The 22,098-nt window shown below is 59.5% G+C and overlaps 2 protein-coding genes across 2 annotated transcripts; one reads left to right on the top strand and one right to left on the bottom strand.

Annotated features, from left to right (window-relative positions):
• Positions 1-1,299: 1,299 nt before the first annotated feature.
• ZBTB7A (zinc finger and BTB domain containing 7A) lies at positions 1,300-20,259 on the bottom strand. The gene is made up of 3 exons (XM_063161160.1): positions 20,198-20,259; positions 7,033-8,240; positions 1,300-3,294 (listed from the first exon to the last, which is right to left on the bottom strand). The coding sequence occupies exons 2-3, from the start codon at positions 8,223-8,225 to the stop codon at positions 2,853-2,855; spliced, it is 1,635 nt and encodes a 544-aa protein (XP_063017230.1). The 5' UTR covers positions 8,226-8,240; positions 20,198-20,259; the 3' UTR covers positions 1,300-2,852.
• Positions 19,051-20,560, top strand: LOC134420924 (basic proline-rich protein-like). Its single transcript, XM_063161329.1, has 2 exons — positions 19,051-19,586; positions 19,690-20,560. The coding sequence occupies exons 1-2, from the start codon at positions 19,051-19,053 to the stop codon at positions 20,558-20,560; spliced, it is 1,407 nt and encodes a 468-aa protein (XP_063017399.1).
• Positions 20,561-22,098: the final 1,538 nt, after the last annotated feature.

Below are 22,098 nucleotides of genomic sequence, written 5' to 3'. Positions count from 1 at the left end.
ATCCTCAGCCAGTGCTGCCAGAGGGTCGGGCCCACCTGGATCCCCCGATTTGGGATCCGACCCTTTCCCAATGGGATTCCCTGCCCAGATCCCAAATTCCCTGCCCAGATCCCAATTCCCCTATCCAAATCCCGATTTCTCTGCTCAAATCCCAATTCCCCTATCCAAATCCCAACTTCCCTGCCCAGATCCCAATTTCCCTATGCAGATCCCAATTCCCCTATCCAAATCCCAATTTCCCTGTCCAGATCCCAATTTCTCAATCCAGATCCCAATTTCCCTATGCAGATCCCAGTTTCCCAGCTCAAATCCCAATTTCCCTATCCAGATCCTAATTTCTCAATCCAGATCTCAATTTCCCAGCTCAAATCCTAATTTCCCTGTCCAGATCCCAATTTCCCAGTTTATATCCCAAATTCCCAGCCCAAATCCCAATTTCCCATCTCAAATCCCAATTTCCCTGCCTGGATCCCAACTTCTCATCCCAGACCCCAATTTCCCTGCCAAATCCCAATTTCCCATCTCATTTCTCCCAATCTCCCTGTTCCAGGTGGGATTTTTCCAAACCCACAGCGATCCCAACACCTCTGCGCTGGCACTGGCTAAAAAAACATCGTAAAAATAAAATTATTTCTAAAAAAAAATAATTAAAAAAAAAAAACCCAAACAAACAAAAACCTCCTCAAGGCTGTGGGGAGCAGTGAGCACCACAACCCCCAGGATTCCTGCCTAAAATTCAAGCTTCCATGGATTTTTTTAAATTTAAAATTCCCAAGGGTCAGGGCATGTCACAGAACCTAATTAGCATCTTCCTCCCATCCTCCAATCTCACTTGGATTCTGCCTATATTTGTATTTTTTTTTCTAGGTTTTTTTTGTTAAATATATATATATATATACACATTTTTTTTCTTACAAAAATAAATTTAGGCTTTTTTTTAATAATATTTTTTCTCCGTAGAAGTCTTTTTTTTTAAAGTTTTTTTTGACTTGTAAACATCTTGAATCTTGCTTTTTTTTAAATTAAGATAAAGTGAGCTCAAAGTACCCGTTCCATCGCAAAGTGCTAAGACTTCTTTGTTTTCTTTTTTTTTTTTTTTTTTTATTATTTTTAAGCTTTTTTTTTTTGGAATTTTTTATTGCTTTTTTTTTGCTTTTCTGCATTAAATAAACATCCATCTCTTCCCCCAGCCCCACCACTCACCCCACCCCCCAGCACACACTCCCCTCTCACTCCCTCTCCAAAATACATTCGGCCAAAACCTGCTCTTTGCTTTTTTCTTTTGAAAGTAAAAACACCAAAAAAAAAAAAAAAAAAAAAAAAAAAAAAAAAAAAAAAAAAAAAAAGGAAAAAAAACCCCAAAATAACCAACAAAAAATTAAAATAAAAGGAAGAGAATCTAAAAAGTGCTTTGAAAATAAAAGGGCTTAAAATCTCTCTGGTTTTTTACTCTTTTTTTTTTTCTTTTTTTTTTCTTTTTTAGCATTTAAAAATGTGCATTTAGAAAACAGGTGACCAACTCAAAGGTGCCTTTTCCCCCCGAGGGTCGGGACCCGCCTCTCCAGCCATAGAGCATCTCTAGATATATATTTATATATATTTTCTTCTCTTTTCTTTTTGGGAATGGGGCTGGGGGGGCTGCAAGCTGCTCCCCCTCCCCAAAGGCCTCCTGCTCCTTTAGGGTCGCCCCAAAGAACCTTTTTGCCAAAGGGATTTGGAGGCGTTTTTGGGGCTGCGCTGGGGAGGGAAAAATTCCCTGGGGGAGGAGGGAGAGGGGTGGGGGAAAATAAAAATTCCCTGGGGGGGATTTGGGACCCCCCAGCCCCAAATTCTGCCGGCAGCGGGGGCTGGGCTGACTCAGGCACTTCCTGGGCACCGCGGGGTGGGGACGGCGTGGGGACATGGGGAGGGACAGGAGGGACCAGGAGGGACACGGGGATGGACACAGGGATGGACACGGGGATGGACACGGGGATGGACACGGGGATGGACACAGGGATGGACACGGGATCCACAGCACGGCTGAGCCATCCCTGTGTCCCCACCCTGCTGTCCCATCCCGGTGTCCCCAGCCCTGCCCTGTCCCCATCTCCAGCGTCCCCAGCCCCGGGTGCCCGACACAAACCCTGCCGAACCTGCTGCCCTCTCTCTCTCTCTCACATGATTTTTGATTTTTTTTTTTAGGCAATTTTCCCAGCAATTTCCAGAAATTTCTCCCCACCCGGAGCCCTCGCTGCCCGACTGAGCCTCGCACTCAGGGGGGGCTGGGGACAGACCCCAAATCCTGACCCACATCTCCTGGGAAGGAGCCCCCGGCCCCCAAATCCCAAACCCTGCCCTGCCACAGCCCTTCCAACTCCTACCACTCCTTTTTTTTTTTTCTATTTTTTCCTTTTTTTTTCTTAAATAGATCTCTCTCTGAAATAAGTTTTTTTTTCTTTTCTTTTTTTTTTTTAAACATGTGTTTGGACACAAAATAAAGCTTTGGATTTACATGGAAGCTCTTTTCCATGCGACAGAGCCACTTTCCATCCCCACCTCGTGCTTCCCTAGCGTCCTTGCCTTTCCAAGAAAAGGTCCTTGGCTATGAGGGATCCTCGGGGGAGAGCCCCGCTTACGATGGGAAGATTGGAAAACATTAATATAATATCTCTCTTTTTTTTTTTTCTTTTTTTTGTAGCTTTTTTTTTCTTTTTTCCTTAAAAAAAAGGGAGAGAAACATCTTTTAAAGAGAAAAATCGGAGGAAAAGTACTAACTAGATTTTGTGACTTTGTTTCATCGTTTCATCGCTTGGGGTTGGTTTTATGGTTTTCTTTTCTTTTTTTTTTTTTTTTTTTTTTTTTTTTTTGGTTTAGGAGAGTCCTTGCTCATTACCCTCATCCGACCCTCCTGCTACATTCAATCCCGGCGCTTCGTTATTGGAATTCTCCTCAAAGTGCTGCTGCTGCTGCTGCTCCTCGCTGCCCGCGGCCGCGTCCTCGGCCTCGGGGGCCGGGGCGCTCCCGTCCTCCGTGGGCGTGGGGGGCAAGGCCCCGCCGGCCTCCCTGACCCGCGGCTTGCGGCCCCTCCGCGACGGGATCCCGTTGCATCCATCTTTTTTAAGGTGCCTGTGCAGGTGGTCGGAGCGGACGAAAGTCTTGCAGCAGCTGTCGCACTGGTACGGCCGCAGCCCCGTGTGCACCCGCATGTGGTTCTTCAAGTCGTAGTTGTGGGCGAAGGCGGCGCCGCACTGCTGGCACAGGTAGGGCTTCTCCCCCGTGTGCTTCCGCATGTGCACCTTCAGCTTGTCCTGCCTGCGGGGACACGCGGCCACGTCAGGGTGGGTGTGCAGGAGGTGATGGGGGACGGGGTGGCAATGGGAGGGGGCTGGAGTGGGGATGGGCATCAGTGCTGGGCAGCTCCTGGTGTGGGGATGGGCATTGGAATGGGCAGCTCCTGGTGTGGGGATGGGCACTGGAATGGGCAGCTCCTGGTGTGGGGATGGGCATTGGAATGGGCAGCTCCTGGTGTGGGGATGGGCACTGGAATGGGCAGCTCCTGGTGTGGGGATGGGCACTGGAATGGGCAGCTCCTGATGTGGGGTGGGCATCAGTGCTGGGCAGCTCCTGGTGTGGGGATGGGCATTGGAATGGGCAGCTCCTGGTGTGGGGATGGGCATTGGAATGGGCAGCTCCAGGTGTGGGGATGGGCATCAGTGCTGGGCAGCTCCTGGTGTGGGGATGGGCATTGGAATGGGCAGCTCCTGGTGTGGGGATGGGCACTGGAATGGGCAGCTCCTGGTGTGGGGATGGGCATCAGTGCTGGGCAGCTCCTGGTGTGGGGATGGGCATTGGAATGGGCAGCTCCTGGTGTGGGGATGGGCACTGGAATGGGCAGCTCCTGGTGTGGGGATGGGCACTGGAATGGGCAGCTCCTGATGTGGGGTGGGCATCAGTGCTGGGCAGCTCCTGGTGTGGGGATGGGCATTGGAATGGGCAGCTCCTGGTGTGGGGATGGGCATCAGTGCTGGGCAGCTCCTGGTGTGGGGATGGGCAGCAACACAGGGCTGGAACGGGGCTGGAATGGGGCTGAGCAGCTCTTGGTGTGAGGATGGACATTGGCACAGGACTGACCAGCTCCTGGTGTGGGGATGGACAGAAATACAGGGCTGGAATGGGGCTGAGCAGCTCCTGGTGTGGGGATGGACATTACAAGGGCCTGGGCAGCTCCTGGTGTGGGGATGGGCAGCAATACAGGGCTGAGTTTCAGCTGGAATGGGGCTGAGCAGCTCTTGGTGTGAGGATGGACATTGGCACAGGACTGACCAGCTCCTGGTGTGGGGATGGACATTGGCAGCTCCTGGTGGGGGGCTGAGCATCATCCAGCGCAGGGTGTGACGGTAGGGTCACACACTGTCACATATGGGGGTCACATATTGCCCAATATGGGGTCTGAGCAGGGTTAAGGGGTCACACAGTGCCCCATATGGGGTCTGAGCAGGGTTATGGGGTCCCAGTTTGCCCCATATGGGGTCTGAGCAGGGTTATGGGGTCACACAGTGCCCCATATGAGGTCTGAGCAGGGTTATGGGGTCACACAGTGCCCCATATAGGGTCTGAGCAGGGTTAAGGGGTCCCAGTTTGCCCCATATGGGGTCTGAGCAGCGTTATGGGGTCACACCCTGCCCAGCCCAGGCTGATCACAGCTATGGGGTCACACATGGCTCATCTGGGGCCAGGCAGGGCAGCCCCTCCTGCTCTCCCCAGCACCTCCCGACCCTTCCCAAGGGATCCACCCCATTCCTGCACGGATCACTCAGATCCCAGCCCTGAACCTTCTCCCTTTACCCACAGGATCCCAAAAACCCTAAAGCTCCAGGGAAGCATCAAAGCCCCAAGGTCGTGTCCAGCTCTGAGTGACACACAGAGTGGCTTGTGAAATTAAAATTTATCATTTTATAACCTCCCCAACTCTTTTTTTATGGGAGCTGCTCCTCCCCCTGTGACCGCAGAGGAACCAGGAAACACCAGGGAGCAAAAATCCCTGAGCAGGGCCGGGCTGGGTGGGGAACACCGGCTGGAGCAGCCCCGATCCTCCTGCCACACCCCAAACCCCCTCCCATGGAACAGGGAAGGGATTTGATTCCAGCCATGGATGGGGAAGGAGAGCAAAGGAATAACAGGGAATAAATAATATGGAATAAATAATATGGAATAAATAATAGGGAATAAATGGAGTTCAGGGCACAGGAACAGCAATGCCAAGGACAGCTCCCTGTCCCTGTCCAAGCCTCCCAAAGCTGCTGTGGGAAGCAGCAGGAGGATGATGTGTTTTGGCTGGAATCTGGTGGTTTGGAAAAGCAGCTTTTTTACAGGTGCCAGGCCCTCCTGGGAGCCAGCAGGGAGCAGATCAGAATCCCACAGAATGGGAGCAGGGTCCTGATCCCACAGAATGGGAGCAGATCCTAATCCCAAGGAATGGGATCAGGATGGAAAAAGGATGAGGTGGCACTGTTCTACCAACTCCCCCTGCCCACAAGTCCCTGTGCCTCTCCTCATGTCGCAGTGCCAGCCGCTGCCAGGGACCCTGTGGCACTTCCAGGTCCTGCAGTGCCCTGGATGGTGCACGGGGGGAGATGGCTGTGGGGTGGCTGTGGGGTGGCTGTGGATGGCTGTGGGGTGGCTGTGGGGGGCTCTGGGGTGGCTGTGGGGGGCTCTGGGGTGGCTGTGGGATCAGCCCCGGCCCCGGAGCAGGGAGGTGCCGCGTGGCAGGGCCGGGGCAGCGGGGAGGGAGGGCTGGCACCCTGCCCCTGCCATTATCTGCATTCCTCAGCTCTCCAACGTGGGCTGGGCGCGGCCGGGACCAGGGGAAGGGGCAGGACACGGCCTCGGCCCCTCGGGCTGCACCCCGGGGAGCTCACACGGATCCTGCTCGGGATGGAGCCCCCAAAGCACCAGGGGCATGGAAGGGCCCGGAAAAGTGGCGCAGTGGGAACATCTGGGCAGGCAGGGAGAGGGAAAAGGAGCAGAGAAAGGGAAAGGAAAGGGGAAAGGAGCAGGGAAAGGGAAGGGAAAAAGAGCAGAAAAAGGGAAGGGAAAGGGAGCAGGGAAGGGAATGCAAAGGAGAGGGAGCAGGGAAAGGAAACGGAAAGGGAAGAGAGCAGGAAAAGGGAAGCGAAAGGGAAAGGGAGCAGGGAAAGGGAAAGAGAAGGGAAAGGGAAAGGGAAGGCAGCAGGGAAAGGGAGCAGGGAAAGGGAAAGAGAAGGGAAAGGGAAGGCAGCAGGGAAAGGGAAGGGCAGGCAGCAGGGAAAGGGAAAGGGAAAGGGAAGGCAGCAGCCGCAGGCCGTCAGCCCACGCTGCCCCTCGCAGGCCCAGGCCTCTCCAGGCTGGGACCCCCGGGCCGGCCCAGCCCCGCAGAGCCGGGGAGAGGAGGCGGTGCCCGGGCACGGACTGGAGTGAACCGGAGCTGCCCAAACAATGTCCCCTTTCTTTGGTGCTCCCGTGGCCCAGGCAGGGAGCAGAGCAGCCCTGATTAGGAACGGGGCCGTGGCAAACGCCCCCGGGAGCTGCACCGGGGCTGCAGAGCTCGCTCTGCCAAGGACACGAGTGGGCTCTGACCTCCCTCCAACCCAGCCACGGACACCTCAGCCATGCCACGAGCCATGCCCAAACCGTGCCCCTGCTCCGGCCACGATGGACAGACCAAGAGCTGCAGCTCTGTGTCCCCATCATGGCAGGTTCCCATCAGAGCTCAGCAAGTCAGGACAGCAGGATGGTGGCACTGGCCATCGAGCCAGGCCCTTTGAGATAGCTCAGGTGTCACACCCCCAAAGTGCTCCCTGGAAAACTTTGGCCTCCAGCCCCAACTCGCCAGTTAGGATGGAAATGAGTTGAGCAGAGAGATAAAATCACCCTGGGCTGGCTCCTGGAGTGAGGGGAGGGCCGGGTTTGGGTGCAGACCCCAGGTCTGTGTGCAGCCCCTGGATTTGGGTGCAGCCCCCAAGTCTGGGTGCAGCCCCCAGGTTCACGTGCAGCCCCCGTGCCCAGCCGTACCTGGTGAATCTGACGTTGCAGATGTTGCACTCGTAGGGCTTCTCCCCGGTGTGGGTGCGGATGTGGCGCGGCAGCTTCCCGGCGCCCTGGATCACCTTCTCGCAGATGGGGCACTTCTGGAATGCTTTCGCCCTGATCTTCTTCTCCACCTTCTGCGACCAGGACGGGTACACGTCGCCCTCGCTGGAACTGCCGAAATATTTCAAGTAATAATCCATGACCCCGTCCTCGTCCTTGCGGTCGTCGTCGCCGAGCTGCTGCCGCCCCACCGAGTTGATCATCTGCTGGAGCAGGGCGCTGGCGGCCAGGTCATCCACCTCCCTGGCATCGTCCTCCGTCTCCGTGCCCGTGGGGATGAAGCTGGGCGAGTCCCCGGCCTCCTGCGGGTCCAGGGGGCCCCTGGGGGTGCCCCCCTCCTCCTCGGCCGGGGTGGCCAGGCCGCGGCTGCTGTAATGTCCGTTCTGGGAAGGGGAGAACATCCCGCCGCCCACCTGCTCCTCGTCCTCGCGCTCCAGCCACATGGCCGGGTTGCTGTCGGGGTCACAGTCACTTGCCTTTGGTCTTTCGGTTGGGGTGGCTTGCGAGTAGAAGTCCAGGCCGTTGCAGTTCGCCTCCTCCTCCTCCTCTTGGCCTCGGAAGTTCAGTCTCTGAAGGTCTCTCAACTCTGGGTTGGTCCACGGAAAGCTGCCTTGGTGGCCGTTCACGGGGTTGCTCTGGAAGAACTCCAGGTACTCTTTTGCTCTGAGATGGTTCCTCTGATCAATTTGATCTACTGTATCCATCTGGTCATTTTTGGCCAGAATCTTCCTCTCCAGGAGATCCGTGCAGACATCCCTGACGGCCGGGATCTCCAGCAGCGTGGCGGCGTTGAGGATGTCGTTGACGTTGGAAGTGCTGACGGTGAGGGTCGCGGTGTAGGCGAACTCCAGCAGCGCCGACAGCGCGTCCGCACTCACAAAGTCTATCTCATACACGTTCTGCTGGTCCACCACTAACCCTGAGGTGAAGAGCTTCTTGAAGTACTGGCTGCACGCCGCCAGGACGGAGCGGTGGGTGGGGAACTCCTGGCCTTCCACCAGGATGACCACGTCGCACAGCAGCCCGTTGTTCCTCTGCTCATTCAGGCTGCTGAGGATGTCGCTGCTGTGATCCGGGAACGGGATCCCTATGGGGCCGTCCACGCCACCCGCCATCTTCCAGGCTAAAGGCTGCGGGGAAGGAGGGCAAGGCCGTGAGTCACAGCGTGGAGACATCGGGAGAATCCCCAAATTCCTCAGGGACGCACCTGGCAGGGTGTCCCCGTGCCTCTCCCATCGTCCTGCCCGGCCTGTGCTTACCTGGCGAGGAGGAGGAGGAGGAGGAGGAACAGGGGCCAGGTGCTCTCGAGTGAGAACAGCTGAATTAGCACAGATCCGGGCCAGAGCAGCAAGCCTTGGCAGGGAGCAGGCATCACCCAGCCAGGCAGCACCTGGAGCGGGCACAGCTGTGCCCAGCGTGGGGCTGTGGCACCCTGAGCCTCCCCAGCGCATCCCAGTCCTGCCCTGGGAGCATCTCCCAGCCCCATTCCTGCTGGAAGGTCCCCAGCTCCGTGATGCCAGCACTGGAACACCATTGCCATCACTGATCCCTGGCTGCCAGCAGCCCTGGAGGGACTGGCCAGGGAACATCCCCTGGCAAGGGCAGGGAGAGGGGAGCCCCGGCCTCCCCACGCTGCTGCTGCAGGTGTTTGACAGAGCAGAGCTGATCCCTGGAGGCTGAGGCAGCTCCTGCTCCTTCCTGGGAGCAGGAGACAGGACAGGACGCTGGGATCACCAAGTGCCAGCACCAGACCCAGATCCTGGACAGGTTCCAGCACAAGCAGCAGCTCTTCCCAATGCCAAGGGTTTGTTTGGGACAAGATAAATAAATAAAGTCACTCCTGACACATCCACTTGACTCCAAAGGCTGGAAAAACCCAGCCTTTGCTGGGAAATGGGCATTGGGGCCTGACTGTGAGCCTGAGCAGTCCCTAATTCTCCCACAATCCCAGAAATTAAGAATAGCATTTCCCTCCTGTCCATCTCAAGCACAAATCCACATGCTCCTTGAAGCAGCGATTTGCTGGAAAATCAGTGAAACTCCCCCATCCCAAGCACTGGGATCAGCAGGAGCCAAGAAATCCACACACAAACCAGTCCAAAATTCACCCCAGCACAAGGCTGGAGTATCCAAGACCCTCATTTCCAGCTGGGGAAACTGAGGCACGCCGGGATGTGGCTGTCCCAGGCCATGGGGGGACGGATGAGTCAGGATGGACCCAGAACAGCAATAATTATTCAGGAAGCAGCTCCCAGCCCCGGGTCCCAGCACGGAGCAGGAGCCCAGGTTGCACAACTCCGGCTTCCCCCACCCACCCCCGGCCTCCTCAGTAGTTTTCCATATTTACTTATTTTTGAAACGTTTTGTTAAGCCCAGAAAATAAGTTTAACTTTGGCACCTTCCTGTTTCATACAGAGAAAAGGCAGGAGAAGGCAGGTCTGGGGCTGTGGAGAAGGGATCTGGAGCAATCCCTGCACAACCAACAGCAGGAGGACACCAGGATTGAGCTCCCAGCAGGAACGGGATGGGGTGAGGAGGAGGAGGGAGGATGAGGAGGGCTGGATGGGCAGGGCAGGCACCAGCACCAACACCAAGCACCAAAGCCAGGTGGCCTCCTGAGACTCCTGGGATCGACTCCAGAGCCACCTCCTGAGCTCCTGGCTTTGACCTTTAAACCCTCATTTCATGGAGTTTTACATCAGGGAGGAAAGGGCTGTTTGGTGGCACCATTCCACATCAGACCTGGCTTCAGGGGTGACCTTGGGCAAGGTCACCCCATCCCAGCACCCCCAGGGATCCCAGGGGATCTGGAACTGGGGTTCCAGAGGATCCAGAACTGGGGGTCCAGGACAAGCTCACCCCATCCCTGGGGATCCCGAGCTGGGGGTTCCAGGGAGGCTTTGCTGCCTCAGCCCCACTTGTCCCATTCCCACCAGGGCAGCTCCAGAGCCCCCCAAAACCTGACTGGAGCAGATCCCACATCCCTGCCAGCCCCAGAACCAGCACTGGAGCTTCCCCCTCTCCCTCCTCTCTACAAGAGATGCTTTACAAGTTTTTTCCTCCCAAACCCAGTGAGCTGGAGCTGCGTGCAGCGTTCGGAGGGTCCTGAGGGAGCTGTGTCTGTCCCCACACACAGCCCAGCTCTGGGGAGCAGCCAGACAAGGTCCCCCCCAGCCTGGGGCCGGGATAATCATCCCCACAGTGTGGGAATGGCTGCAGGGTCATGGGACTGCCCCCGGAGCCTGCTCCAACTCGGCCGCCCCGCACACAACACGGCCTTTGTGTGCCACGGCCGCCGGGCCCGGGGCTGCTGGGGGCAAAGGGGGCGTCCTGAGCCCCCCAGGAACGGGCTCAGGGCCTGGATGCTCCAGCCACAGCCGGAGACCGAGTCCCTAAAACATCCCCCAGTTCCCTTTCCAACAGCTCCAGTGGGAAACGGAGCGTTCCAGAGGATGGGTTTGGGGTTTTGGGAAAGGTGGGTGACTCAAAAGCTGCTCCAAGCGCCCCAAATCCACTGCCTGCTCACGGCACCAGGGCTCGAGGCCACGGTGGAATGGGCAAAATCCACTTGGGAATGTGCTGAAGCCAGGTGACAGTGACAAAAGCTGCTGGCACAACCACAGCTCGTCCCTGCCTGGCAAGGCAAGGCCTGAATGGGCCACCAAGGGGGAGCCTCAACTCCTGACCTGCATTTCCCAGCAGCTCCATTCCCTCCCTGCCGGCCTGCCTGGGGTGCTCCAGGGCCCTGGGTGGCTCTGCAGGGCTCAGAGGTGCCACGCTGCACCCCAAAAGTGGCACTGGGGGACAGGTTTGGGAGTGGCCCCACTGAGAGGGAACCACTGAGGTGAAACACAGCCCGTGAGGAGGAGGAGGGGTTGGAGCAGCAGCAGAGCCCTGCAGGTGATTCAGGAACATCACTGACAGCCTGGTGGGATGCCCTGTGCAGCCCCAACCCTGCTCTGAGCCCCCTCAGAGCTTCCAAAATCCCAACACAACAGAGCTGTGGCTGTTCCAGCTCCACAGGTCAGCCTGGCACACACAGGCAGGACAAATGTCATTTTTTGGGTGCTGAAAGGTAGTAAGGGACGTTCTGCACCTCCCTGAGCTGATGTTCCACACCCAGCTGATTCCCCATTGCCTTTGGACGCTGCTCCTCAACACTGAAATGGAATTCCTGAGGTTGGAAAAGCCCTGCAGGATCCCTGAGCCCCAGCTATGTGTAATCCCCACCTTGTCCCCAGCCCAGAGCCACCTCCAGGGATGGGAACTCCCAGGGCAGCCCCTGCCAATGTCCAATCATCCTTTCCATGCAGAAATTGTCCCAATACCCACCCTGAACCTGCCCTGGTGTAACTCAAGGCTGTCCCCTGGGAGCAGAACCTGACCCCTCCTGGCCGTCCCCCCAGCAGGAGCTGTGCAGAGCCACAAGGTCACTCCTGAGCCTCCCCAGCTCCCTCAGATGTTTTCCAGACTCTTCCCAGCTCCATTCCCTTCCCTGGGCTCTCTCCAGCCCCTGTGTGTCCTTCTGACACAGCACCCCAGCTGTGACCTCAGCGCTGCCATTTCATTTCCTTTTTTTGAGCTCAATTTGTCACCTCTCTCCTCCCAGACCCCCCCAGCCCACGAGCAGCACCCAGGGCTCACTGAAACCCCTGAGCTTGTGCTTCCCTCAGCAGGATGTCACCCAATCCCTCTCCTCCAGGAGCTCTGGAATTTGACATTTACATTCAAATGAGGCGACCACATCAAGATGGGATCCCAACCAAAAGTGCTGACAAAACACCTCTTTAATTACCAGCTTTCCACAGAACCTCAGTGGTTGTTTTTCCTTTTCCCTTCACTTCTTTGCCTTAAAATTCAGAGGAAGCTGAGCAGTTTGGGAGGGCTGAGGAACAGCCAGGTGGAAGAGCTGGGTCACACCTGGGGAACAGGAACAGCCAACGCTCTCTACGTGCTCTGATCCGGAAAAGATCCCAAATCCCTCCCAAAGGCAGAGGCGCCGCCCTCGGCAGCAGCTCAGGTGAGAACTTGAGCAACACCTGGCACCTGCTGGGGGCAGGAAGGGAGAATCAGCATCACCCTTCCCATGCAGCACGAGGCAAAACGGCTTTGGGGAGCTCTGCGATGCACAGAGCAGCATTTCCTGGGGAGAGCTGAGCTCCGGGAGATCCCTGTGGGATGGAGAGGGACTCTGGACATGAGGATGGATCAGACTGACAGGGCAGGGTGAGATGGGACATTGGGGAGAATTGGCTGCCCCTGGATCCCTGGGAGTGCCCAAGGCCAGGCTGGAGCACCCTGGCTCACTCCAGCATGTCCCTGCCCATGGCACGAATATTTTCAGGTCCATCCAACCCAAACCATTCTGGAACTTGGGATACTCAAGGTGCCCAAGGATCCCAAGCTGCTCTGGCATTTCTTGGAGCAAACACACACGACTGAGGCAGGGCAGCCTCAGCAGCAGCACCAGGGGAGAATTATTAAAATAATGGTGATTTACACCAAAAAAACACCCCAGGGGCTACTGATAATGGTTCTTTACATAAAAAAACCCACTCCAGGGGCTGCTGAAAATGGGCCTTTACACAAAAACCCACTCCAGGGGCTGCTGCCCAAGCCCAAACACGACCCCAGCACTCCCTCAGCACCCTGCACAAACAGGCATTTCCCCTAGAACAGCTCCCACCCCAATGTTCACATTTAGGGACAGCCCACCCCAGTGCCCCGTGCCAGCTGTGCCAGCCCGGCTGTGCCAGCCCTGTGGCCAGGGCAGCAGAGGCAGAGCTGGGCTGGGAGCAGCCCAGGACAGGCCCCAGCAGGTCCCACCCTGCCCAGGATCCACCCGAAACTGCAGCGAGCCCCGGGACACACACACAGCTGGCACGGGGAGCTGGGAACGGGCATGGGGAAGGATAAAGGGAAGAGAAGGTTCTGTCTGCTTGGGAAAAGTCACAATCCCAACCACTCCACCGAGCCACGGAAACTCGGCTGCTCCCAACAAGGAAATGTGCTGTGGGTGCCTTAGGGCCAAACTACCCCAATTATTTGGACCTGGAGAACCAGCTGGGTGTTCCTGAGAGGAAGACCCTGAGCATCAACAGAACTGCACTGTGGGAAAAATCGAGATTAAAAAATCCCTCAGCCTGCTTTTCTTTTAAATAAAACTACATTTCCAACGGTGCAGTGGGAAGAAATCCTTGGTCCTGAGAAGGCAATGGAGTCATCAATGGCCAAGGGTGAATTCCAGCTTTCTTCTGTCCTGCTGGACACCCATCTGGGGTAACATGACCAAGATCATGCAGCTGTTGAAGTGAGGAGACTGGGGCAGAACCAGTGCCCTGCAAACGTCTGTGGGCTGCTTTGCACAACCTGGCTCTGCTCCCCAAGCACGGGCATCCATCCCCTGCAGCCCCTCAACAGGGAAAAGCGAGCACAGGTCTGGATTTGGGGTGAGCAATGAGACTGAACCACACCAGGAGGGCTCAGCTGGTTCCCAAAGAGGCTCCAGATCCCAGCCCTGACCAAACCCTGCTCCAGGGGCTCCTCAGAGGGGTTCATGGCTCTGGTCCTTCCAAAGATCAGAGCACCCCACTGCTTGTAGGTGCTCTGGATGCTGCAATGCTGCTGCAAGAGCTCTGGAGACCTTCCAGGGGCTGAAGGGGCTCCAAGGGAGAAGGGAGGGACATGGAAGGACAGGACAAGGGGGAATGGATTCAAACAGAGCACGTTTAGATGGGATGTTCCCCCTTCCCCTGGCACTCCAGGCCCAGGGAAGAAGCACCCAAAGCACTGCAGGAGCAGCCAGGAGAGGAGAATCCCACATCCTGCAGCTTCTGGCAGGAGGAGCAGCTGCTCCCACTCAAGTCTGGATGGGGCCCTGGGTCTGAACATCTCAGGAACTTCAATGGAATAAAGAGCCATGAAAGCAGGAACCATGGAGGGACCACCAAGGTGGGGCTGGAGGTCTGGGATCCCTCAGCAGCGACAGGGAATTGTTGGCAGTGCTGCTGTGGAGCCACCAGGAAGAAAGGGAATTGTTCCTCTTGGTTTTCCCAATCTGCCTGAACTCCAGTGGCTTTCACGTGCTGGCCCAGATGAGGCTGGACAAGCCAGGTGTGGAATTGCTCCAGAGGAAGGACAAGTGTCACCAAGAACAGGCTCATCCCAAAGGCCTGGGCAAGACTCTGCATCTCCCAGCACACCTGATGGTGCTCCCAAAGACACAGCTCCCTCCCCAGGGATTCACCTCCACAGCCCAGGGCCACATCCCACAGCTCCCAGGGATGGAACCAGGCTGGGATTTCCTTGCACAGCTCCTGGGAAGCCTCAATTCCAGCTGCTGGCCCAAGGCAGGACGTGGATCCCGATGGACAACGGGGTGGCCAAACACCCAAACACCAGTGCTGTTCCAGAGCCTCCCCAGCTGCCACCCCCGGCCCTGACAGCACCAAACTCCTCTCATGTTGCAAGGTGAGCCTGAACTGGTTCCTCCACCCAGCCCTCCTTGCCAATTTTCTCCTTTGTCATCAGAGGCCGGATTTAATCCGGCAGGAATGTGCCTTTTAGCCCAGGGAGTCTCCCACCCCAGCTCTGGGTGTGAGGGGTATTTTGGGGTGAGCAGCTCCCCCATTCCCAGCACTGAAGTCCGTGGCACCACCTCTGTGTGCTGGGATTGTCCCCAGCAGCACCAACAGGTCCCAGAATTCCCCTGCAGGAGACAAAACAAACCCCAAACTGCTGGGAGCTGCCCAAAGACCCCCAGTTCCTGCTCCAAACCCACCTCTGCTCCAGCACCTCCCAGGCCTCATCAACCCTCAGGCTAAGCTGAGTCCTCCTGAGCTCAGCCCAGAGCCCAGGAAGGCTGGATACCCTGGAACTCAAGGAAAATCAGTTTTGCTGCCCGAACAAACCCTTTTCACTGAGCCCCAGTGTGCCCACACTGCTGCAGCCCTGGCCCTCCAACAGGCTCAGTCCCACCTGGCTGCTGTGGGAAAACTCCCTGGTTTGGGAGATTCTGGACAACACCAGGCCATGGCTGAGCCTGCCACAGTTCTCCAAAATACTTCACAAAGTCTCAGGAGTGTCAGGGAAAAAGGGGAAGAAGTGCACAAAGCATGAGGCTGTGCGTGCCCCAGTGCTGGCTGCAGGAGCTGCTCTGTCCCAGGAGTTCTTGTCCAACCTGGGAGCCTGCAGGCACCAGGATCCAGGCAGGAATCAGCACAACTGCTCTCCAAAAGGCAGCGTGGGGCCCCTTTGCAAGGGAGCAATTGAGGACTCCAAGCTTTAACCCCCAGCACGGCCCAGCTGCTCCAGGCTGGAGCACAACCAGAGCAGGTCATGCTCGGACACCCCCTCCCCTCCACAGGCCACAGCCTGGCCCCACCCCAGCCAAAATCCTCCCAAAGTCACTCCAGCGTTTCCTTGAGAAAAACCAATCCCATCCACCCCTTCACCCCACATTTCCCCTCTCCTGCCACAGCTCTCGTGGCCTCCTGAACGGAGAGAACCATAAACACTGCTCAAACCCCAAATCCCCCGCTCCCACAGGTGCCAGACAGCATTTACCCCCTCACACGCTCCCCTCCCTGTCACATCTCTCCTGTCTCATAAACAGGGAGCCCGAAAACTGCTCAAACCCCAAATCCCCCCATTCCCATTTGCTGCAGGAGCCCCCAGAGCTGTCCCCTGTCCCAGGATTGTCCCCCCCACCACTCCTGACATTCCCTGCCCGAGGCTCTGGCATCAATCTAATTGCCTCAAATGACACCTCACAGACCTGCTGCTCTTTTCCACACCGGGAAGGTTGAGGGGGCAAAAGAAAAGGCAAAACAAATAAAAGAATAAGGCTGGAGTTTGGTGAGAGAGCAGGGCAGGGCAGCCCCTTATGTAATTCCCAGTTTGTGGATTAACAGCCAGCTCGTCCCGCCATTCCCGGCTCGGGGCATGACGAGCAAAAGCGAATCCCTGGAGCAAGCAGGGCTCCATCAAGCAGGGATCTCCCTCCTTCCTTCCTTCCTGCCCTGCTGGGGTGCACCAGCGAATGCTGATCCTGATCCTGATCCCTCTCTGCCCTGCCTGTCGGGGCAGAGGCTCCGGGAGCTGCAACCTGTAGCTACAAGCCCACCTCCAGCAAACAACGGGGAAAAATCTCATTCACTCACTGGCTCCCAGCGGGCCGGTGGGAAATGAGGAGGTGCACGAAGCAGGAAGGAAATGGGAGCAGGAGTGGAGGGAAGGGCGGGGAGGAGGGAGTTAAAACCCAGCGCTGGGAGCATCCTCTGCTGTGCAGAAACCAGGGACAGGTCGGGAGAGGGGCACGGGCTCCAGGTGGGCACAGGGTGGGGAACAGGAGGACAACAACCCCGAGGGTGTCAGGATTTCATGCCCAGGAGGATGCCAGCGTCCCAGCCAGCCAGGCCAGCGCTGGCAGGCCACATTCCCGGCTCTCTGGCCGCACATTTTTCCAGGGATGGGCGATGCCAGGCTGCTGGGAAGCCGCTGCTTGCCAGGGGATCTGCAGCTCATCCCACCGCCGTGCCCTTGGCTCCCACCTGCAGCCCCGGGGCAGCTCGCAGCAGTCTCCAGTTTCTCGCACCTCGTGGCACTAAGCCGAGCCCTATAGTTCCCTTCAGCTCCCCTGCAGCCCGGGACACCCCCGAGCCCCACCGGGAGCCGGCCCGGCCGCGCCACCGGAGCCGGTGGGAAACTGAAACTGAGCGCAGGGAAGGCGATACGGGCACCAACAATCGGCCCCGGCCGCTCGGAGAGGATCCCAGCCCGGCCTGACCTCGTTTACTCCCGCTGACGTCCCGCACGGCTCCTCTGGGACGCTGCAGGCACAGGTACAGCGACGGACACGGCACCGGCTGGCATCAAAGGGCCTGGGGATGAACGCTTCCCCCAGCCCAGACACTGCCTGGCTTCCTCCCTTTCCCCGAGTTCTGCTCCTCAAAAGGCTTTTAATTACACACTGGGACCGGTCTGCTCAAATTTGAGGTTAAAGCTGGTTGAGAGTGTAGTTAAAGCAACTGTTTGTTGCCTGGACTAGGAGAGATAAGGAGCAGGGTTCTAATTGTTCGCCGCACAAGCTCGTCTTCCAAAAAACTCAGCATCCCGAGACGGGGAGAGAACCCTCAAGTGTCAGTTTAAATCAAGATTGAACCACAGTTCTCAAGCATTTAGACTCTGTCTCAAACACACACCTGGGATTTTCAGGTGGGACACCTGCCTGGGACTCGACCCTGCAGCTCAAGCCCAGCACTCGATCCCAAATCAAGGTCTTGACGGGAGACAGGAGCACCCAAACCACCACAGAGCCTCGATGGCAGCACAAACTTCACCCCTCATTTGCCTCCCGTGCCCACATCCAAATTCCCACGCTGGGAGAACAACTGGAATTTTTAATTCTGCTTCCAAAAGTCACCAAACACGAAGGGAGCCCGGCTGCCCTCACCGTGCCAAATTAATTCCACCCAGCTCCTCCACAGAGCAGAGCTCCTCATGAAGCCACAGCTAAAGATCTTCACCAGACCCACGGCCACGAGATGAAATACGAGTGAAAAACGATTAATAATTAAAAAAAAAAAAAAAAAAAAGGCAGAGGAAGAGTTGCAGAGCAGCAAAGTGAGGAACTACTTTCATTCACCACCACATTTATTAAGAGCTCCTGCCTTGCAAAACCCTCCCTGGAGTTACTGAAGCAATTAAGGCTTGGTGGAAAAATCCCACCATCTCACCCGTGTTTGGGTTGCGCCTCTTCACTCCCTCTTTCACCAGAACAAGCCTAAACAGGGGCCAGAATGAATATTAAACAAGAAAGGCTCCTCTCTAATAAACTCCTCAGTTTCTCTCGGTCTCTTTTATTTTTTTGTAAAGTAGTTGAAATCCAACAACTCCAGCAAAACCATCAGAATTAAAGCCAGCCCAGCTCTTCCTGCTCAGGCTCCAGAAGAGCCCACACGCTCCAATTTCCAACCAGGACGGGCAGAATCCCTGAGAAATCACACAATTCCTTGAAAAACACCACCAGCAACCACCCCAAACACTTTTGGAAAGCGCCACGATGACCTTTTAGCTCCGCTGCTACGCCGAGCACAACTTCAACCCTCATTAGGTTGTAAATTCTTCCAGGCAGAACCTTTCTCTCCCCGTGTCCATAAACCAGTTATTATATAAGTTATGGTTTCGATAGCCAGGACAACCAACAGCCCTGGGAACACAGCTGCTCTCGAGCTGGGACGGCAGCAAACTCTCAGCACCAAGAGTCCTTGAGCCCACAGAAACTTTGGCTGCCCAAAGCCGTCCTGAGGGTCTGCAGGAGCTCAGGGAACACCGAGAGCCAGGCAGGGGCCGGGCAGTCACGTCGGCTGGGCTCGTACAACAGGAACTGTCGCTTTCGGCGGAGGAACATTGGGATTTACACGTTCTGGTGCTGCTGCCGGAGTCCCAGGGCTTTCCATGGAATCGTGGAATAACCTCAGCTGGAAGGGACCCACAGGGACCATCCAGCCCTGCACAGACACCCCAATAATCCCACCCTGTGCATGCCTGGGAGTGCTGTCCAAACCCTCCTGGGGCTCTGGCAGCCTCGGGGCCGGGGCCATTCCCTGGGGAATCTGTCCAGCACCCCACCATGCTCTGGGAAAAGCACCTTTTCCTCATCTCCGACCTCAGCCTGTCCTGACACAGCTTCACAAACCAACTTTCCCCACACTCCTGGAACAACACGGCCAAGGAACCCTTTCCCTGCAGTGCCCGGCTGCCAGCCCACGCTCCCGGCGATGTGTCCGTGACTCTGTCCCGTCTCCAGCCCCACCAAGCCCCGCTCCGAGGGGAACAGGGCAGGGACCTTTGCGTGTGTCACGGGGGCCTCGGCACGGCACGGCACGTTCGGGCACCTGACCGGAACCACCGTGCCCAAACCCGAGCTCCGGGTGGGGGATGACGATGAGGAGGCAGCGCCGGCTGCCCGGGCACGCGGGGAATGTTTTGGCAGCTCCCAGGGATGCTGCCCCTCACGCCGAGCCCTGGGCGCTGCGCAGTCCCGCGGGGGGAGAGGCTTATCCCGCCGGGCTCCTGCGGGCAGCAGCGCCCCAGCCCCGCGGGGGGATTATCACCGCGGCCCCCCCTGCCCGCAGCCGGCCGGGGGGAGATAAGGGACGCCCGAGGGGGGTAAAAACAACGCCGGGCGCGCAGGGCCGGAGCGGGGCGGGCAGGGCCGGGCCGGCGCCCCCCGGCCGCCAACGACCTTGGGGTGCGCGGGGACGGCGCGGCCCGACGCCCCCGCACGGGGCGGCCCCGGGGGACCCCACCCATGACCGGCCTCCCCCCCCGCCGGCCCGGGCCGCCCCCCCCGCGGGGCCCACAGGGAGCCTTGGCCGGGCGCCACGACCCCACCCCTTCCCCCGGGCGGGCGGGCGCCGCAATGGAGGCCGGGGGGAGGCGGGGGCGGGGGGCGCGGGGGGGAGGAGGGGGGGGCGAGGTGCCGGTGCGGCCCCGCGGGGGCGGCGGGGCGGGCGGGGGTCGCGGCGGGGCCGGGCCCGGGCGGGGGTCGCGGGCCCGGGCGGGGGGGGCGCGCAGGCCCCGCCGCGCCCGTCCCCGGCCACCCCGCGCGGCGCCCGCCATTGGGCCGGGCGGCGGCGGGCGGGGCGGGCGCGCGGGGCGGAGGGCGCGCCCCGATTGGCCCCGCCCGCTGCCCATCAACACGCCTCCCGCTCGCCGCGAGCGCGGGGGCCGCCGGGAAGCGCAGTCCGCTCGCCCACCGGCACCTGCGGCGCGGCGCCGCCGAGGGACTACAACTCCCGGCAACCCCCGCGACACGCTCCCCCCCACTCCTCCCCGCTCCCAACCCTTCCCCCCCCCCCTCCGCGACCCCCCCAGCACGGCCCGGCCAAGTACAACGTATACGGAGGGGGGGCGGAGGGGGGGCAACCCCCACCCCCCCCCGCAACGGACCCAACCGACCCCTCCCCACCCCCCACTGCCCCCCACCACCCCCGGGGAGGGGGGGGAGGGTCAGGCCCGAACCACCCCCCCCCCCCCATGCGCGACCCCCCCCCCAATGCGCGCCCACCCCTCAGTTCCGTACCGGGCGGGGGCCGAGCGGTCCGGGCGAGCGGAGCGGGCCGCGCCGTGCCGAGGCGGGCGGGCCGGGCCGTGCGGGCGGGCGGAGCAGGCTCTGGCCGCCCCGCGGGAGCTGCTCGCCGAGGCCCGTATGCGGCTCCTTCCTGCTCCGGCCGGGGCCGCCCCGCTCTTAAAGGGGCCGCGCGCCGCCCCCCCCGCCCGCCGCCCCCCCCGCGGGGCGCAGCCGCCTCCGGCCGGGGGGGGGCGCAGCGCGGGGGGGGCTCGGGGGGGGCGCGCGCGGGGCAGACCCCAGGGGGGACCCGCGGACCCCCCCCCAGCGCGGGACAGCGCGAGCGGGGACACGCGTGTCGCCTGCCCCTCTGCGTGAGTGTCACACACACGGACCCCAGACCCACGCGTGTCGCACCGTGCCACCTCCCCCCCGGCAGTGCCACACACACGGACCCCAGACCCACGCGTGTCGCACCGTGTCACCTCACCCGGGAGCGTCACACACACAGACCCCAGACCCACGCGTGGCCCCCTGTCCCCGACAGGGTCACACAGACCTCAGACCCACATGTGTCACACGGTGTCTCCTGTCCCCTGGGAGTGTCACCTCTTCCCCCCAGGAGTGCCACACTGACCCCAGACCCACTCGTGTCCCCACTGTGCCACCACCAAGTCCCGTCTGGGTCACCCTGGTGTCCCCCAGACCCCCTCGTGTCACCCCCCGGGGCACCTTCACCGGCCCCAAACCCGCTCGTGTCCCCACTCTGAGCCCCTTGGGGTCACCCTGCCCACCTGTCACCCCCTGGAGCCCCTCTGTGTCCCCCAAACCCACGGGCGTCACCCCACAGGTCCCTTCTGGGTCACCCTGCCCACCTGTCACCCCCTGGGGCACCTCTGTGTCCCCAAACCCACGGGTGTCACCCCTCGGGCTCTCTGGGTCACCCTTTATGCTCCACACCCCCAAAGCCACTCGTGTCACCCCTCGTGTCACCTCTCCGTGCTCCTCTGTGTCACCTCACCCACGTCTCACCCCCTCCCCGCGCCCCCAGCCCCACGCGTGTCCCCACACGTCCCCTCCCTGTCCCCCCCAAACCCACTCGGGTCCCCCCACGGGCCCCTCCCCGCGTCACCCCACGCTGGTGTCGCCTCCCCACGCCCCCCGCCCCTCCACGTCCCTCCCAGGTCACCTCCCCGAGGCACCACGTGCCGCCCTCGCTGTCCCCAATGTCCCCGCAGCCCCTCCCCGCCACTCGTGTCCCCCCCCGGCCGCTGGGGGACGGGGACACGGAGCCCAAGGTCACGGTGGGCTCGGAGCCAGCCCGGCAAGGACGGGAGCGGCGCGGGGGACACGGGGACACGGGGACACGGGCGGGCTGTCCCCACCCGGGCGGGGCCCGGCCACCCCCGGCTCGGCTCCCGCAATTCCAGCGCCGTCCCGGCCGCGGGGAAAAGGGGAAATTTCGGGTGCATTTGGAATTGTTGGACGTTTGGGGTTTGGGTTCATCAAAGGAAGAGAAAGCGAGAAAAGCAAAGCTGCGATCGACGCCCCCCTTTCCCCTTCCCCCCTCGGGGGTCGCGTTCCTCGCTGGCATTTCCCCTTTTTCCCCTTAAATAACCCCGGCCCAGCTCCCCGCCCGCCCCTCACCCTCCCCCCGCCCCCCGGGGTGGGATTTGGGGAGGTTTTAGGGGGGTTTTGGGTCATTAACCCCATGGAGCAGCTGGGGAAACTGAGGCAGCACGGGGAAGCACGGCCGCGGGTGGGGATTGAGGGGGCCCTGAGCCCCCAAACGGAGCGGGGGGAGGTTTTGGGGTGGGGTTTGGGGTGCGGGGCTGCACCCCGAGCCCGTCCCTGCCCTGCCCCAGCAGCCCCAGCTCCCGGCTGCTTTCGCTTTCCCCTGCACGCCCGGGGCACGC

This window comes from Melospiza melodia, chromosome 7 (genome assembly GCF_035770615.1).
Source record: "Melospiza melodia melodia isolate bMelMel2 chromosome 7, bMelMel2.pri, whole genome shotgun sequence".
NCBI lineage: Eukaryota > Metazoa > Chordata > Aves > Passeriformes > Passerellidae > Melospiza > Melospiza melodia.
The sequence above is the reverse complement of the archived record's forward strand: the minus strand, read 5'-3'. Positions and strand labels throughout refer to the sequence as shown.

Excerpts from the sequence above, each read along its gene's own strand:
- LOC134420924 (XM_063161329.1), top strand. The coding sequence starts at position 19,051 with ATGACGATGAGGAGGCAGCGCCGGCTGCCCGGGCACGCGGGGAATGTT. Across the intron at positions 19,587-19,689 it reads GCGGGGGGGAGGAGGGGGGG|GCCCCGCCGCGCCCGTCCCC; the intron begins GCGAGGTGCCGG and ends GGGGGCGCGCAG.
- ZBTB7A (XM_063161160.1), bottom strand. The coding sequence starts at position 8,225 with ATGGCGGGTGGCGTGGACGGCCCCATAGGGATCCCGTTCCCGGATCAC. Across the intron at positions 3,295-7,032 it reads TGCAACGTCAGATTCACCAG|GCAGGACAAGCTGAAGGTGC; the intron begins GTACGGCTGGGC and ends GTGTCCCCGCAG.